The sequence below is a fragment of the Dromiciops gliroides genome, chromosome 1, assembly GCF_019393635.1.
Source record: "Dromiciops gliroides isolate mDroGli1 chromosome 1, mDroGli1.pri, whole genome shotgun sequence".
NCBI lineage: Eukaryota > Metazoa > Chordata > Mammalia > Microbiotheria > Microbiotheriidae > Dromiciops > Dromiciops gliroides.
Window position 1 is genome coordinate 418,937,480 of NC_057861.1, and position 15,777 is coordinate 418,953,256.

The 15,777-nt window shown below is 39.5% G+C and overlaps 1 protein-coding gene across 1 annotated transcript in view; it reads right to left on the reverse strand.

Annotated features, from left to right (window-relative positions):
• SPEF2 (sperm flagellar 2) overlaps positions 1–15,777 on the reverse strand; it is a 232,225-nt gene that overhangs the window by 11,240 nt on the left and 205,208 nt on the right. Inside the window, exons 29-31 of the mRNA XM_043975070.1 lie at positions 13,116–13,235; positions 11,391–11,529; positions 3,270–3,499 (exon numbers count right to left, since the gene is read on the reverse strand). Of these exons, the coding sequence (XP_043831005.1) occupies positions 3,270–3,499; positions 11,391–11,529; positions 13,116–13,235 (489 nt within the window). The remainder of the gene's footprint in view (positions 1–3,269; positions 3,500–11,390; positions 11,530–13,115; positions 13,236–15,777) is intronic.

Sequence of the window (15,777 nt, forward strand, 5' to 3'; positions counted from 1 at the left end):
TATCCTCTTATAAAGTTGTTTACATTCTCTACTGGTTACTGGTATATTTCTTTGCCTTTTCTTTTCTTTCTTTCATTCTTTTTTTTTTGGGGGGGGGCTGGGCTATTGGGGTTAAGTGACTTGCCCAGGGTCACACAGCTAGTAAGTGTTAAGTGTCTGAGGCCGGATTTGAACTCAGGTACTCCTGACTCCAGGGCCGGTGTTCTATCCACTGTGCCACCTAGCTTTTCTTCCAAGTTAAATTACAATTTTTTTTTTCTGAAGATAGAAAACTCGTTACATCTTACTGCAGTGCAAAGGACATTAGACTTAGAGTCGGGATGTCCAGGTTCAGGTCCAAGACCTTTTAAGCTCTGTGACTACTTAACCCCATTTGATTTCCATTGCCTTATTTGTAAAACAGGGCTAACTCACCTAATTCACACAGTAATTGTGAATTACAAAGTGCTAAATAACCATGAGCTACCGTCATGACTACTTTGACATCTTGGACATCCAGAGGTAGGAAGGGCTGCCCCAACCAAGGGTCTGTCCCCTTTGTCTTTCTCCCTCATCCTCTTGATGGCAAGTTCTATCCAAGAATCCCTCTGGGAAAGTGAGACAGTCTGTGGAAAGAGCCACTATCGCCAGGGAAGACACATCCCAATGGTGTGCTGGGACCAGTACAAAGGGGCTCATGAAAGTTGACTACATATTTTTCAATGAGAACATTTGTACCTCTGAAATCTGTAAATGCTAAAAATCATGGCTTGATTTATTGTTTTGTTGGTTGTCTAGACTTAAGAAAGTGACAGAGAAGAGCCGCTAGGTGGCACAGTGGGTAGAACCCTGGCCCTGGAGTCAGAAGGACCTGGGTTCAAATTTGCCCTCAGACATTTACTAGCTGTGTGACCCTGGGCAAGTCACTTAACCCCGATTGCCTAAAAACAAAAAAAGAAAAAAAAGAAAGAAAAGAAAAAGTGATATAGTGTTAACAATGCAAGTTAAACTTAAAAGTGTGTCGTGGGTATATGTCCCCCCAAATACATCCCTGAAAACCAGTTGTTAAACTTGCCAGTACACCCCTCCCTATTCTCCTCTTTCCATTCCATGGGCTTAGATGAGATGGGAGTCAATAATAAGATGGAGGATCAACAAGGCTCTCTTGTTTGTTCTGCCTCCGTCTCCTGAGATCCCCTAGGTCTTACCATCTGCTCTGCCTATATGCTTCTCAGTCCATTGTCACCATAAGGAGATCTTTATGTTGCCACCCACTCTACTCTTGTCCCTTTAGGATTTTTTAGACTCTACATGTGTCTGACTGCTGACCATTCCCTCTTGTGTTGCATCTCCCAATTAGCCTGTGAGCTCCTTGAGAACAGAAACTCTCTCTTTTTGACTGCCCCTATGTGCTTGGCACATAGAGGTGGCTTAACAACTGATCATTCATTCATTCATTCATTCACTCACTCATTCCCAGCCCTGTCTCACTTAAATCCAATTCATTTTATTACATTATCTCCACAATGACCTTCAGAACAGCTAGACAAGCATTTCTTCCTGTTTAGTGTAGTGCCTGGGATATAGTAGGTACTTAATAAATGCCTGTTCCCTCCCTCTTCTACCCCCGTTTAGACTCTAAAGAATTCTGGATGCATTTCCAGAGATGTTAAAAAAAAGTTATTTCCTGGTTGTTGGGCATTATTCATGGTTTTTTTTTGTTTTCACTTTAAAAACTTGTTTTTATACAAAACAGTAACCCTCTTCCCTTAACTGTATGACATTTTAATCCAGGTGAAGGCAGGTTAAAAGGTCAGCCATGAAGGGGCAAAGAATTCACAGAAGGGCAACATACATCCTTTGATGGTGGGGGTGGGGGTGGGGGAGTAGGGGAGGGAGAAATACCTTCCCTGGTGAAGAGTGTTAGAGTCTGACTACATGCATGCAAGTATGTATGTTTGTATCCCTGTCTTTTCATTCATTCTTTTATGTATATATGTATTCATTCATTCATTCATCCATTCATTCTTCAGACCTTTTAAAAATTAGGACCAGTGGATGGATCCACCTGTTTTCCTGTGAGGGCTAATGACTTGAGACACTGCAAAGCTTTATGGAGCCCGGGAAAAATTGCTCCAACTGTTTCCTTGGATGACTCTTCTCCAGGCCAGGAGGTTAATTAGGAACACATAGGAAAACATGTTCAGATTCTCATTACCTGTATGCATAACCATATTGGTAACCAATGATATGGTTGTTTCCAGGGATTAACACACAGAAGAATTCACAGAGGAATGAGGATCCCTTTAAAAAAACATCTCATCCAATGAGTTATATTTGTAAAGAGCTCAGCTCAGTGCTTGGCACGTAGCAGCAGGTGCTACGTGAATGTTTATTCACTTTCCCTTCATCTCTCTGGCTTAAGTTGGGATCTAAGAAAAAGGAAAAACAGTACTTTTCCCATGGCTATGTTAGATGTGAAATCTACTAGCTAGCTGGCCATAGTGGGAGAGAGTTATGGTTTTCTAAGAAGGAGATTAAGAACCTTAAAAAGAAACACAGTTAATGGAAGTCAAGGTAAAAGGCAGCAGCCTGGCTAAGAGTGATCACAGACAGGTTCCAGAAGATAGGAGCCTAACTTCTTTTTGCCTTTGCTTTCTTATTTATAAAATGGATACAATCATTACTTGCCTGACCTGTATACCTGCCTGTTTGAACTGTCATTTGACACAGATGATCCATAGTTTTTTGGTGCAAGAAGTCACACTTGAAGCTACAAAGACACATGCAGATGCCGCTGTGCCCTGAGGATGGATTATATTTATGTTTCCATCTACACATACCACCAGCTCTGGGTGGGGGAGGGGAATGTATGCAAGACATGCTTTTAACTTTAGTCTGCATTATTCACGTTTTCTTCCATTACCTTCTTAAGTCTTGACCATTAAAAACAACAATAAATCAAGACCCAATTTGTGGTGTTTTCTGATTTCTTACACTGAGCATGTAACAATCAACTCTCTTGAGCAACAACACACACCTGCATAGACTCATACTATATGTATATAAGGTTTAACTGAATCTGATTTCTCCACATCTTGAAGGACAACTTAGGTACAAGTGTCCCTTTGAAACAAAAGAGAACTGAGTCCTATTTGTTCAGTTTCATAATAACCAGTTCCCTCAGAACAAACTTTACCTGCCTTTCCAAAGAAATGACAATTATCTTATTGTGGTGGCTAATTTTAACTTTTCTCAGAGATGCCTGGATCAATAATTATTTTTCCTACCTTTCGGTGCCATTTCCATGAACTCTTTTCGAAGGGTGTTGAGTTGTTTGATAGTGAGACAAGTGTTTATTTCTTTCTCCACAGGCGGGGGACGGACGGGAGGAAGGGGATCTGGAAAAACTTTCACATCACCACTGATGAAGAAGTCTTCATCATTTAAAATAAGTTCATACTGAATCCTCGTTGACGTTTCGATGTGGTGGTGAGCCACTTCAGTTAATTTTTCCACACTGCCCGGAATGAAAACAAGACACAAAGGATTTAATTTTCAATTTGAAAAATGCTATAATAATAATAATAATAATAATAATAATGTTTATACAACAGATACATATTGCAAATCAGAGTGCATCTTCTGGTCCATAAAGAGACTTTGATGTGCATGCTAAAAGTATACACTGGGGAGGATAATGGGTTTTTATAATTCATGCATTTTATAACAGGATAATACAATATTTTATGCTGCTTTTAAAAAAAGGAGATCTGTGATTTCACCAGTTTAGGAAACCACTGATTGGCAATGTTTCTGTAATACACAAGCTTAGATACATGCCTGGGGACACTGAGAGGAAAAGTCTCACTCATGGTGACACAGCTAATATGTGTCAGAGACAAGACTCAAGTCCATGGCCCTCTAACCATTAACATGCTGTGTCTCTTTTTCTGTAGTAAACATTATTCATTAAATGATAAGGTACCTATGAGTTGATCTCATATTCAGAAAGACTGGTCAAATATGAATGGTATATTAAGAATTTCTTTCAGATAATAAATCATATCAAATCATCTTAAAGCATAAATTCAGTAAAGATTATATAAACAGGAACATTGTAAAGTTTCATAGGATGTCAAGAAGGGTTACCTTTAATGTAAATTTTTGTGATCACAAGTCAATGTCATCTAAGGTTTTTCTAATTTTAATCAGACCTGAGAATGCATTGGTTATAGGAAATTCCTAGGGAGGACAACCCCCCCACCCCACCGCTCCCTGACCCACTACTAATATAGATTAGAACCTGCTCTGAAACTTTTGTCTTCAAGAAACAGATACTTGCCTAGGGTATTGAAAAGCTAAGTCACTTGCCTAGGACCTCACAACCAGTTTGTGGCAGAGATGGTTCCTAGATTATTAGGATAAGAAAAGTTGCTGTTGTGCTGGGTCTGAGATGTTGGGTTTTGAGAAGCCATATAGACAGGGAGATTTAGAATGTAAGCAAATCTCAGTACATAGTAACATAGACATTTGGTGTGTGTGTGTGTGTGTGTGTGTGTGTGTGTGTGTAAATGTGTATATTATACATATTACATTTCATAGGCAAACAAACATTTATTTTCTAAAAGGAGAAATTATTTTTTTTTCCTGAAATACCAGTGGAATAACCAAGAAATGTTACTGTTTAAAGTTAAGCATTTAAGATTTACAAAACTCTTTATACAAATGATTTCATTTAAGCCCAGAGATGCACTCCACCCAGTTTAAACCAGCTCTTGAGAAACAACTGTTAAATTTTCAGTGTTAGCATTTATGGCCAATAGTATAAATCATGGCTTAATTTATTATTTGGTTGATTTCTAGACTTAAAAGATAGAGAAAATATCAATAAAGCAAATTAAAAATACATTTGATTTGATGGCAGATGTTTAAAAATGTGCTGTAACAACATGACTAATGTAGAAGTTTGTTTAACATGATTGTACTGTATAGTACAATATTGTTTGTTGTCTTGGAGAGGGGGGAGAAAAATTTGGAACTCAAAATCTTACAAAAATGAATGTTGAAAACTATCTTTACATGTAATTGGGGGAAAAAATACTATTAAGTGAAAAACATATGCTGCAAAAAAAACAGTTGTAAGACTTAGAATAAACCTGTGAGAGAGTTAAGACTATTATTATTATGATTTCAATTTTTAAAATGAGGCAACAATCTCAGGAAGGTTAAATGACTGTGTCTTTATAATCTCTCAAGAGTGATATACTTCACTGGTTCCTGCTTCAAGAGACTGACAGTGGTTCTGAATTCACTTAGAAGATGAGGCATGGAGACCTTTCAAAGTTTAACAATTAGTCAAATTCAAAGTAATCAGGTAACCAAAAAAGTGAGCACCATCTAGTGGGTAGTCAGTTAATCACTGGTATACATTGGGGAACAAGGTTTCCGTTCAGTAAGGAGAAAACTCAAAGAATGTGAGCCACAGTAAACTTTTACTGGAGAATGTAGGTTGAAAAGATTGGCCAATGTGCCCTAAACAGGATTTAAAAGTGAGATCCCACTTTTGGTATCACTGAGGAATGTAAGACCTCCATGTCAAAAAGACAACCAGCTTTTTTCATCTACAGTTGCATAGTTTTTGTGTCTTCAAATGGGGAGACGACAAAAAACCCCCCACAAAAAACAAAACAAAAAACCAACAATATATACTCTACCTAGAATGTTTAAATAAGAGTCTGGCACTTGCCTGTCACTCCTTTACACAAAAACTTTCAGTGGCCTCTAAGTAAAGTTGAAACTCTTTTTCTTAGCATTCAAAGTCTAGTTTTGCCCTAACCTTTAGTCTCACATTAAATCTCCTGTCAATAGTACAACCAAACTGAAGTGATGATGATTATTATGTACACATAGGATATTTCATATATTATATATAATGTATATATTATTTGTGTGTATATATATGTGTATATATATGTATAAAATTATATACTCGATCATGATAGCTGCCAGGAACTGTGCTAAGCACTTTGTAAATATTATGTCATTTGATCCTCACAACAAACCTTTGACAAGGTAGGTGCTGTTATTACCCCCATTTTACAGTTGAGAAAACTGAGAGATAGTGGTTAAGTAACTTGCCCAAAGTCATGCAGCCTGAGGCTTCATCTGAACTTGGGTCTTCCTGATTACACACCTAGTGCTCTATCTGCTACCTCACTAGAGGCAACAGACTTAGGCTCTTTACTACCTGTGTGACTCCGGCCAAATCATTTCCCCTCTTTGAGTCTCAGTTTGCTCATTTTCAAAATGAAGGGGTTACATGAGATGACCTGTAAGGTCCCTTTTAGTTCTAAATCTACGATTCTATCATTCCTTCCTCTGACCGTTTCTTATGTGCTCTTTCTTCTCTATGCTTTTACTCATGGTATTTAAAACTGTTCTAAGAGTACGTACCTTCCAGATGAATTTCTTTGTTGTTGTTCAGTCATATCTTAATCTTCATGACCCCTTTTGGGGTTTTCCTGGCAGAGATACTAGTTTTCCCTTTCCTTCAACAGCTCATTTTATGGATGAGGAAACTGAAGCAAACAGGGTGAAATGACTTGCCCAGGGTCACACAGCTAGTAAGTGTCTGAGGCTGGATTTGAACTCAGGAAGATGAGTCTTCCTGACTCTAGCTCTGGCACTCTCTCCACTACACCATTTATCAGGCCTTTGAAGTTCATCTCAAATGTTACTTCCTCTAAGTGTCCTTTGTGCACACTCTTCCAATACCACATTGTACATTACTGAAGATCTGTGTTCAAATCTTCTACAGACTGTTAGTGCTAAAAGGACCAGGTTTTATCTAAAATTCATTTCTCCCCAGTACCTAGCACCTAGTATCCACTAAATAAATAAATACTTGTTGGATGAATGAGAATTTGGAAAAGACCTTTTTGGGTCACACAGAAAGCTACTTTGGGGGGGGGTGGAGCCAAGATGGCAGAGGAAAGACATTAAAGGCACAGAGCTCCTGATACAATCACCCCCAAAATAGCAATAAAAGAACCCTTGGAGCAGAAAAACACACAAAAATACGGGCTGAGAGTTTTCTCCAGCTATAGATAGATTTCTGGGGGCCTTGCTGGGCCACAAATAAAGCCTAAACCTGCAATTGGGCCGACACGCCAGACACCCACCCAAGGAACTTGCCCCAGTGCCTCTGAATTGGCTGTAGCACCAGCGTCTTCTGGAACTGAGCACGTGGTCAGATTGAATGGCTGGCCCAGGGTAGGGGGGGGTAAATGCAGGGGTACCAGTGGACTGGGGGGACGGATTAGACTGTCCCACCCCAGGGGGGAACCAGGAAGAAATCCTGAGTGGCAGGAGGCCCAGGTCAGGGAGGGGAGGAGGGGAGCAGGCTCATCCAAGCTAAAAACCACACCACAAAAGGTTTTGCTGGTTGGTTGTTTAGTAAGTAGGCTTGAGGTTATCTGCAGACCAGAAAACAGGCCAGGTGAGAGTAAAACCTACCCCCCCTCAAACCAAAACACCTGGGACCCTCTGGAGCTGGGAACAGGAATGGAGCCAAAAAGCCGGGCCCCACCCCTCCATGTCCCCAACCCCCAGTGGAGAGTTTAAAATCAAATAAATGTGAGACTAGGCAGGCTGAGAAGAAGCCCAATCATCTCCTGGGCCATGCTGTAGCTTGAACAGTGTGTCCTGGAAGCAGCACCACACTTTAAGAAGGAGTTAAAAGCCAAGAAACAGTAAGCCAGGATGAGTAGGCAGAGAAAGCAGAAGATCATCAAAAACTTCTTTGGGGGTAAGGGAGAGCACAATACAACCTCAGAAGAAGAAGAAGAAGATAATAACAGGGTCAAAGCTCCAACATCCAAAGCTTCCAAGAAAAATATGAACTGGTCTCAGGCCATGGAAACTCTCAAAAGGGACTTTGAAGAGAAAGTTGGAGAAATAGAAAGAAGATGTAGAGAAAGGTAGGAAAGAATGGAAAGGGAAATGAGAGCTATGCAGGAGAGTCATGAGAAAAAAGTCAACAGTTTGAAATGCCAAATGGAAAAGGAGATTAAAAAACTGCCTGATGAAAATAACTGCCTAAGAATTAGCATTGGACAAATGGAAGCTAGTGACCTTATGAGAAACCAAGACACAGTAAAGCAAATCCAACTGAATGAAAAAATAGAGGGCAATGTGAAATATCTCCTTGGAAAAACAGCTGACCTGGAAAATAAATCTAGGAGAGATAATTTGAAAATCATTGGACTACCTGAAAACCATGACCAAAACAAAAGCTTAGACACCATCCTCCAAGAGATTGTGAGGGAAAATTGCCCTGATATTCTAGAAGCAGAAGCTAAAATAGAAATTGAAATAATCCACCAATCACCTCATGAAAAAGATCCCAAAAGGAAAACCTCCAGGAATATTATAGCCAAATTCCAGAACTCCCAGGTCAAGGAGAAAATTTTGCAAGCAGCTAGAAAAAAGGAATTCAAATACTGTGGAGCTCCAATAAGGACAAAGCAAGATCTAGCAGCTTCTACATTAAAGGACTGAAGGGCATGGAATATGATGTTCCAGAGGGCAAAGGAACTGGGACCACAGCCAAAAATCAGGTACCCAGCAAAACTGTGTATAATATTTCAGAGGAAAAAATGGGATTTCAATGAGAAAGAGGTCTTTCAGGCATTTGTGATGAAAAGACCTGAACTGAATAGAAAACTTGACTTTCAAATACAAGACCATGGAGAAGCATAAAAAGGTGAACACAAAAAAGATGTCATGAGAGATATTAAAAGATCAAACTCTTCACATTACTACATGAGAAGATAATACTTCAAACTCATGAGAACTATCTCAGTAAGGAATTCACAGAAGACACAGGTCTGAACTGAATATGAAGAAATGATATCTGTAAAGCATTTATGTTTTGTTCTTTGTGGGGCAGTCAGGGTGGGGTGTCTTATGTCTGGGGCTGGATTTGGGCTTGGGGACTCCTGGGTCCAGGGCTGGTGCTTTGTCCACTGTGTCACCTAACTGATCTATGATGAAATCATTAAAATAGGGTTGAGGTGTAGGAGGAATAAACTGGGGGAGGGAGAAGGGGAGAGATGGTCTGGGGAGAGGTAGTTCACATGAAGGAAACAAGAAAAAAGCTTATGGAGGGGAGGAGAAGAGGGGGAAGGAGTTGCGGAGTGAGTGAACCTTAATATCATCAGAATTAGCTCAAAGAAGGACTAACATACATACTCAAGTAGGTATAGTAATATATTTTTGTCCTGAGGGAGGGGAGGGAGATAAGGGGGGGGGGAGAAGGAGGGAAGGGCAGATTGAGGGAGAGCGCAGTAAAAAGCAAAACACTTTCAAGGAAGATGAAGATGTTCTGCATTATTGCACAAGTATGACATATTGAATTGCTTTATCTCATAGGGAGGGTTGAGGAGGGAGGGAGGAAGAAAAATTTAGAACACAGAATTAGCTCAGGGACCTTGATCTCATCGGAGTGAGGGAATAGCTTTCATACCCAATTGGGAGGAGTAATCTATTTAACTCTGCAGGAAAGTAGGAGGGCAGGAGGATAAGGAAGGAAGGGTAAAAAAAGGGAGTGCAGAGCAGGGGAGGGGAGAGTCAGAAGTAAAACACTTTTGAGGAGGAATAGGTAAAAAGAAAATAAGAGTAAATATCATGGGAAGGGAGTGGGATGGAGGGAAATAGTTATGATGATTAATTATAATGGCAAAACGTATGGTACCTACTTTGCTGGGCTTTTATGAAGAAAATTCTCTGTCAAGCTTAAGGTACTATATACAGGTTATGATGAACAGGATACTATCAGAAAAACCTGAAAAGACCTACATGAACTGAAGCAGAGTGAAATGTACTGTATACAAAATAACAGCAATAGTGGGGGATGATCTGCTGGTTAGCATGTGGTTATTTTCAGCAAGGCAATGATCCAATATAACCCTGAAGGACTTATGAAGATTGTGGCCCATCTGCAGAGAAAGAAATGATAGTATCTGAAAACAGATGGAAACACATTTAAAATTTTTTTTTCTTTTCCTCTTAGACAATTCCTTAATCTGAAATTTTGGGTTTTTTGACTGCTTTCTCTCATAACTAGCTAATATGAGAATTTTTCCATGACTACTCATGTATAACTTATTTTGAATTGCTTGAATTCTTGTGGGTGGGGGGTGGGAATGGAGGGAGGAAGAGAAGTTGGAACACAGAGTTTTAAAAAATTGATGTTAAAATTTGTTTTTACATATATTTTGGAAAATAAAATTCTATTCAAAGCAAAAAGAAAAAAGAAAGCTACTTTGAAAATGGCATGTGGAACACTGAACCAATTACAATTTATGGACGGTGAAAGTGACTGCATTTAGATTTCGAGGATGATAAGTTATTCATTTTCAATTAGAGCTGGGGTCTAGCCAATACAATCAAAAAGTAATCTGCTCTATTTTCTTCCATCTATAGCTCTAAAAATGCATCCTGAAGCATTTAGAGTGGAAATTTCAGCAAGTGGCAACTAGCAAAGACAAGAAAAATGACAAACTGATTTGTTAGTGATAGCAGCTGAATTTGAGAACACCCTTCATTTGATTAGATCCCACATGTATGAAAATTTCCAGAATTTCAGAACTGGAATGTCACACAAAGGAATTGTAAAATATTGCATTTCAAAGGATTATAGCACTGTCGTGCAGGAGGACCTGCTCAAATGGTCCAGTTCCCAAATCTTCATTTTGTAGGTGAAGCCTGTAAAATATGAAGTCACTATCAAGTAGCTAATTAATAGCCAAGCTGAAAGTAGGACTCAAGTCTCTTATTTTTAATATACCAAGTCTCTATAATTTCCTCAGATAAATGATAAGATGAAATTGTCTATAGAATAGCAGTGTGGATTGTCCCAGCAAGTTTAATTGTTTAGACTTCGATAAATGCCTCCTTCTTGTTGTCCTTAGCTTCACACTGGATAGCCTTCAGCTCTGGGTCTTAATTTCTTATTTGCAAGAAAAAAAAAAAAGGGAGTTTAACCAGATGATCTCTAAGATCCTTTTGAGCATGAAAATGATATGATTCTTAATCTGGTATTTATAATGGTATAAAATATTCAGAAATTCAGGAAATTATCTGTCTGACTTTCCACTCAGAATTCTGGTTGAATGTGAAGGCCATATTCATCAGTTCCCTGCAAAAATCCATATTTGAAAAATGGCAGTTGGAGCCTGAGTTGTCACTTGGAAAGAGAAAATACCAACAGAATAGCCAAGAAACTTTACTGCAAGTACTGATGTTGTCAATAGATTTTAAAACCTATCAACTTTTACGTATCTCATTTTTTTTTCCATTCAGGTATGTTGCTAAGAATTCTTTCTTATTTTTTAGCCATATATTACCTTGCCATTTCTGCCAAGTACCGGGCTCCAAGCCACTTGTCCATCAGCTTGTACACATCTATCGCCCTTCCTAGAAGTTCTTCCATATGAGCTAAGGCCTTTATCTTGATCAGCTCAAGTCGAAATTGTGTTGCTTGTGCTGTATTTAAAAAGTGAGATCAGGGAGGGATGGTCTTGAATATCATGTGCACACATTTTTGAATTAATCAGTTATTTGAAACAAAGACCTCCCTCTCAAGAAGTGATGATTTGAATGTACAGCCATTTGTTCTCACTAACAAGAAGCAACTCTTCCAACTTCTAAACCTCTTTGGTTTAGATATTTACACTAAAACTAGAATTGTTTTTTTTTTTCCTTTGGGCTGGATTACATGACATGATCAGCTTTTTTGATCAATTCTGAAATGAGAAGGCAAAGATGGAAAGACCATATATGGGTGACTGTAGATTTCAAAAGGTGGGCAGGAGACATCTTCTCAAATCATACCTAAGAAATAAGAAATGTCCTGATTATTTATTTCACTGTTTTAAAATCACAGGGAGGCAACTGGCTGAGTTCTTATGACAATGATCCTGCTAGGTTTTCCAGAATCAGAAAGATCACTAAGGGAATGCTAGCAGCCTTGTGCATGACACCATCCCATAGGTTTTTGTTTGTTTGTTTGCAGGGTAATGAGGGTTAAGTGACTTTCCCAGGGTCACATCCCATAGCTTTTAAAGGGGCACACGATGCACTGAAGAGCTGGGGCTAGGATGTAGAGAACTATAGCGATCCTATAGGACAGGACCAGGCAGTAGAATGGAAGCATGAGTCCTGACTCCAATTACTCTGGATCTTCTATTGGTAGATTGGGAAAAAGTCAGGAAGCATCAAGAGTGCTAGTTGGATTACTGTTCCCCCTTCCCTACCCCTTAATCCTGCACTTTGATGATTTTAGTCTCGAAACAACTAGTTATAGTGATCTATAAAAGCTTATGGCATTTTGGTTCTGTTTTCTGATCTCTGTGAAATATTTCTTTTTTATTTGGTTCCCGGAACTTCAAAATCATAGAACTGAAAGAGCTGACCTGTTAACCTGCTATAGGAAGGAAAGTACCTAACAACTTCCCCAGAGTCCTGCCCCAGTGGCCATTTGTCCTATCTTACTGATTTTTAAGGAGGAGAATTTACAAATTTTACTCCTAACAAACTAAATCAAACTAAACTTTAGTATCTAAGAAGCCTCCATAAGGAATTTTTCTCTCTTAGGTATAGACCTAAATCATTGCCATTGCAATTTACCCCATTTCTTTCTTTTTCTTTTGTTCTTTTTTTTGGGGGGGGGCAGCAGTGAGGATTAAGTGACTTGTCCAAGGTCACACATCTAGTAAATGTCAACTGTCTGAGGCTGGATTTGAACTCAGGTCCTCCTGAATCCACAGGCAGTGCTTTATTCACTATACCACCTAGCTGCCCTGGCCCCTCTCCATTTCTAATACTTCTACATTCTCTTTTGAGGTTGTAGCAAGACTGTGAGACCAACTATTTGTTCAATTTAGGGAAAACCTCAGCCAAGTCAGTTGCTTGGCCTGCATAGACAGAACACAAGCATGGCACCGAATTGTTCACTTTGCAATATTATTTGTTCTGTCACAGTGCTGACCCTCTTTAGGATTCCTCTATGATTTGTCAGTTTAGTGAATATTGATATGCTTGTCTGTGAAAATGAGGTGGTCTTTATATACCTTCACATTTAAGGGCTTCAAGATGCTCATCCTTTATTTTCATTTTCAATTCCAACTTCCTTTCTAGCTCTGCCTGTTCCTCTGGTGTTAGAATCACAGGAGGGACTTCTGGTGATGCAGCTACAGAGAAGAAATAAAATGTTGTGAGTAAATTTCAGACTTCCATAATATATGCATGGATATATAAAAATGTATCTATGTCTATATATATATCCACATATGTTATATGTATATGTAGTTATTAAACAATTAAATTCAACAAATACTTATTAAGCACTTCCAAGTCGCCTAGAGTCAAGAAGATTCATCTTTGTGAGTTCAAATCTGGTCTTAGAAACTTACTAGCTGTGTGACCCTGGGAAAATCACTTAACCCTATTTGCCTCAGTTCCTCATCTGTAAAAATTGGAAAACCACTCCAATATCTTTGACAAGAAAATCACAAATGTGGTCACAGAGAATCGGACACCCCAAAGCCAAATGAACCACAGCAACATGTGGTAGGTACTTAGGGACACCAAGACAAAAGCAACTCAGTCCTTGACATGAAGAAACTTACATTCTTTTTTTTTTTTAGTGAGGCAATTGGGGTTAAGTGACTTGCCCAGGGTCACACAGCTAGTAAGTGTTAAGTGTCTGAGGCCAGATTTGAACTCAGGTACTCCTGACTCCAGGGCCGGTGCTCTATCCACTGCGCCACCTAGCTGCCCCAAGAAACTTACATTCTAATGGTGGTGGTGGTGTTTTGGAGTATGGACATAAATATACACTAAGGAGGGGCAGTTAGATGGTACAGTGGATAGAGTGTTGGGCTGGGAAGACTCATCTTTCTGAGTTTAAATCCAGCCTGAGACACTTACTAGCCATGTGACCCTGGGCAAGTCACTTCACCCTCTTTGCCTCAGTTTCCTCATCTGTAAAATGAGCTGGAGAAGGAAATGGCAAACCACTGCAGTATCTTTGCCAAGAAAACCCCAAATGAGGTCACAAAGAGTCGGACACATCAACAACATATACTGAGGAAGGGAGAGCACTAATACCTGTGAGATAACGAATAGCTAGTATTTATAAAGTGCTTTCAAGGTTTGTAAACTACTTGGCAAATTTTTTTTGTATCCTCAGAACAGCTCTGGGGAACTATTATTATCTTCCATTTTGTAGATACTGGAGTGGTTTGCCATTCCTTCTCCAGCTCCTTTTACAGATAAGGAAGCTGAAGCAAACAGGGTAAAGTGACTTGCCCAGGGTCACACAGATGGTAAGTGTTTGAGGCTGGATTTGAACTCAGGAAGATGAGTTTTCCTGATTCCAGGCCTGGTACTCTATGCACAATGGCCGCACCTGGTTGCCCTACTGAATAACTTAGCCACCTCTAATCAGGAATTAGGAAAGACTTCATGAAAGATGTAGCCCCTGAGTGAATCTTTGTTGGAATACAAGGATTTTGAAGGGGACAAATAAGAATGGAGTGTGCTGAGAAGAGCCTGTGTGAATGCATAGAAGTAGGAGATGACAGGTTAAGTTTATACAAGAACTACTAGTCCAGTCTGACTGGATGGTGGAGTTCAGGGAAAGAAATAACATGAAATAAGACAAGAAAGGTAGATAGGAGCAATGCAAGGGCCCTTCAATTCAAAATTTGAAGGGAAGAAGTTAAATTGTTAGATAAATCTTATTGATCCTATTAACCACAGGCAATATTCATCCACTCATGGCCTGGAATTTTGCTTCTGTGCTTCTGGTTTCTGAATTAGCTCAAAGTGAATTTTGACTTTCTGCTTAAGGAATTAACTTCTTTCTGTACCTGGCTGTCCACTCCTGCAAGAGAAGGAGCATGTATCCTGCTTGCCCAGAGCTCCTGGCACCTTCCTTTAATTGTTCTTTGTGCAAGGCCAGTGTGCAACAATGTTGCCTTGAGGGAAGTCTCACTCCTACCTTAACAATTAATTTTCTGATAAGCTAGGGAGCTTTCTTTTTCCATTCCAAGAGAACTTCCCTGTCATAAGATCCCAGTGGAAGAAAGCCAGCTGCACAGTACTTGTCTATCTAGTCTCTAAAGGGTATAAAAGTTCTTCTGCCCCAAAGGAATGTGGATCACTCCAGGCTTGGCATAGAGACACTAATGGCCACATCACATTCAGAACTGTGCATCGATGGGGCTCCTCCACTCATAGTAGAGTGGTTTAGGTTATAGATGCAGAGTTTGCTGTGACTACTGTTAACCTGAAAAATTATTAAAACAATCAATATCGGGGCAGTTAGGTGGCACAGTGGATAGAGCACCGGCCCTGAAGTCAGGAGTACCTGAGTTCAAATCCGGCCTCAGACACTTAACATTTACTAGCTGTGTGACCCTGGGCAAGTCACTTAACCCCAATTGCCTCAATAAAAAAAAACAAAAATAAAAACAAACAACCCCTCCCCCCAAAAAACAATCAATGTAACATAATTAAGGCCTTTAATGAGGGCAGAGGAGCCATACTTATGATAGCTCCATAGCAAGCTAGGAGTATCCAAAGGATGGGCTGAAAACAGTTTGTATAGGGTACAAACAACAACAACAAAAACAGACACTGAAAAGGCTGCCTTTAGGGTTTAATACTTTTTGTTTCACATAATAAGCTGAGAGTAAGGAGATTGTCTTTGGGAGATCTACTAAGTAA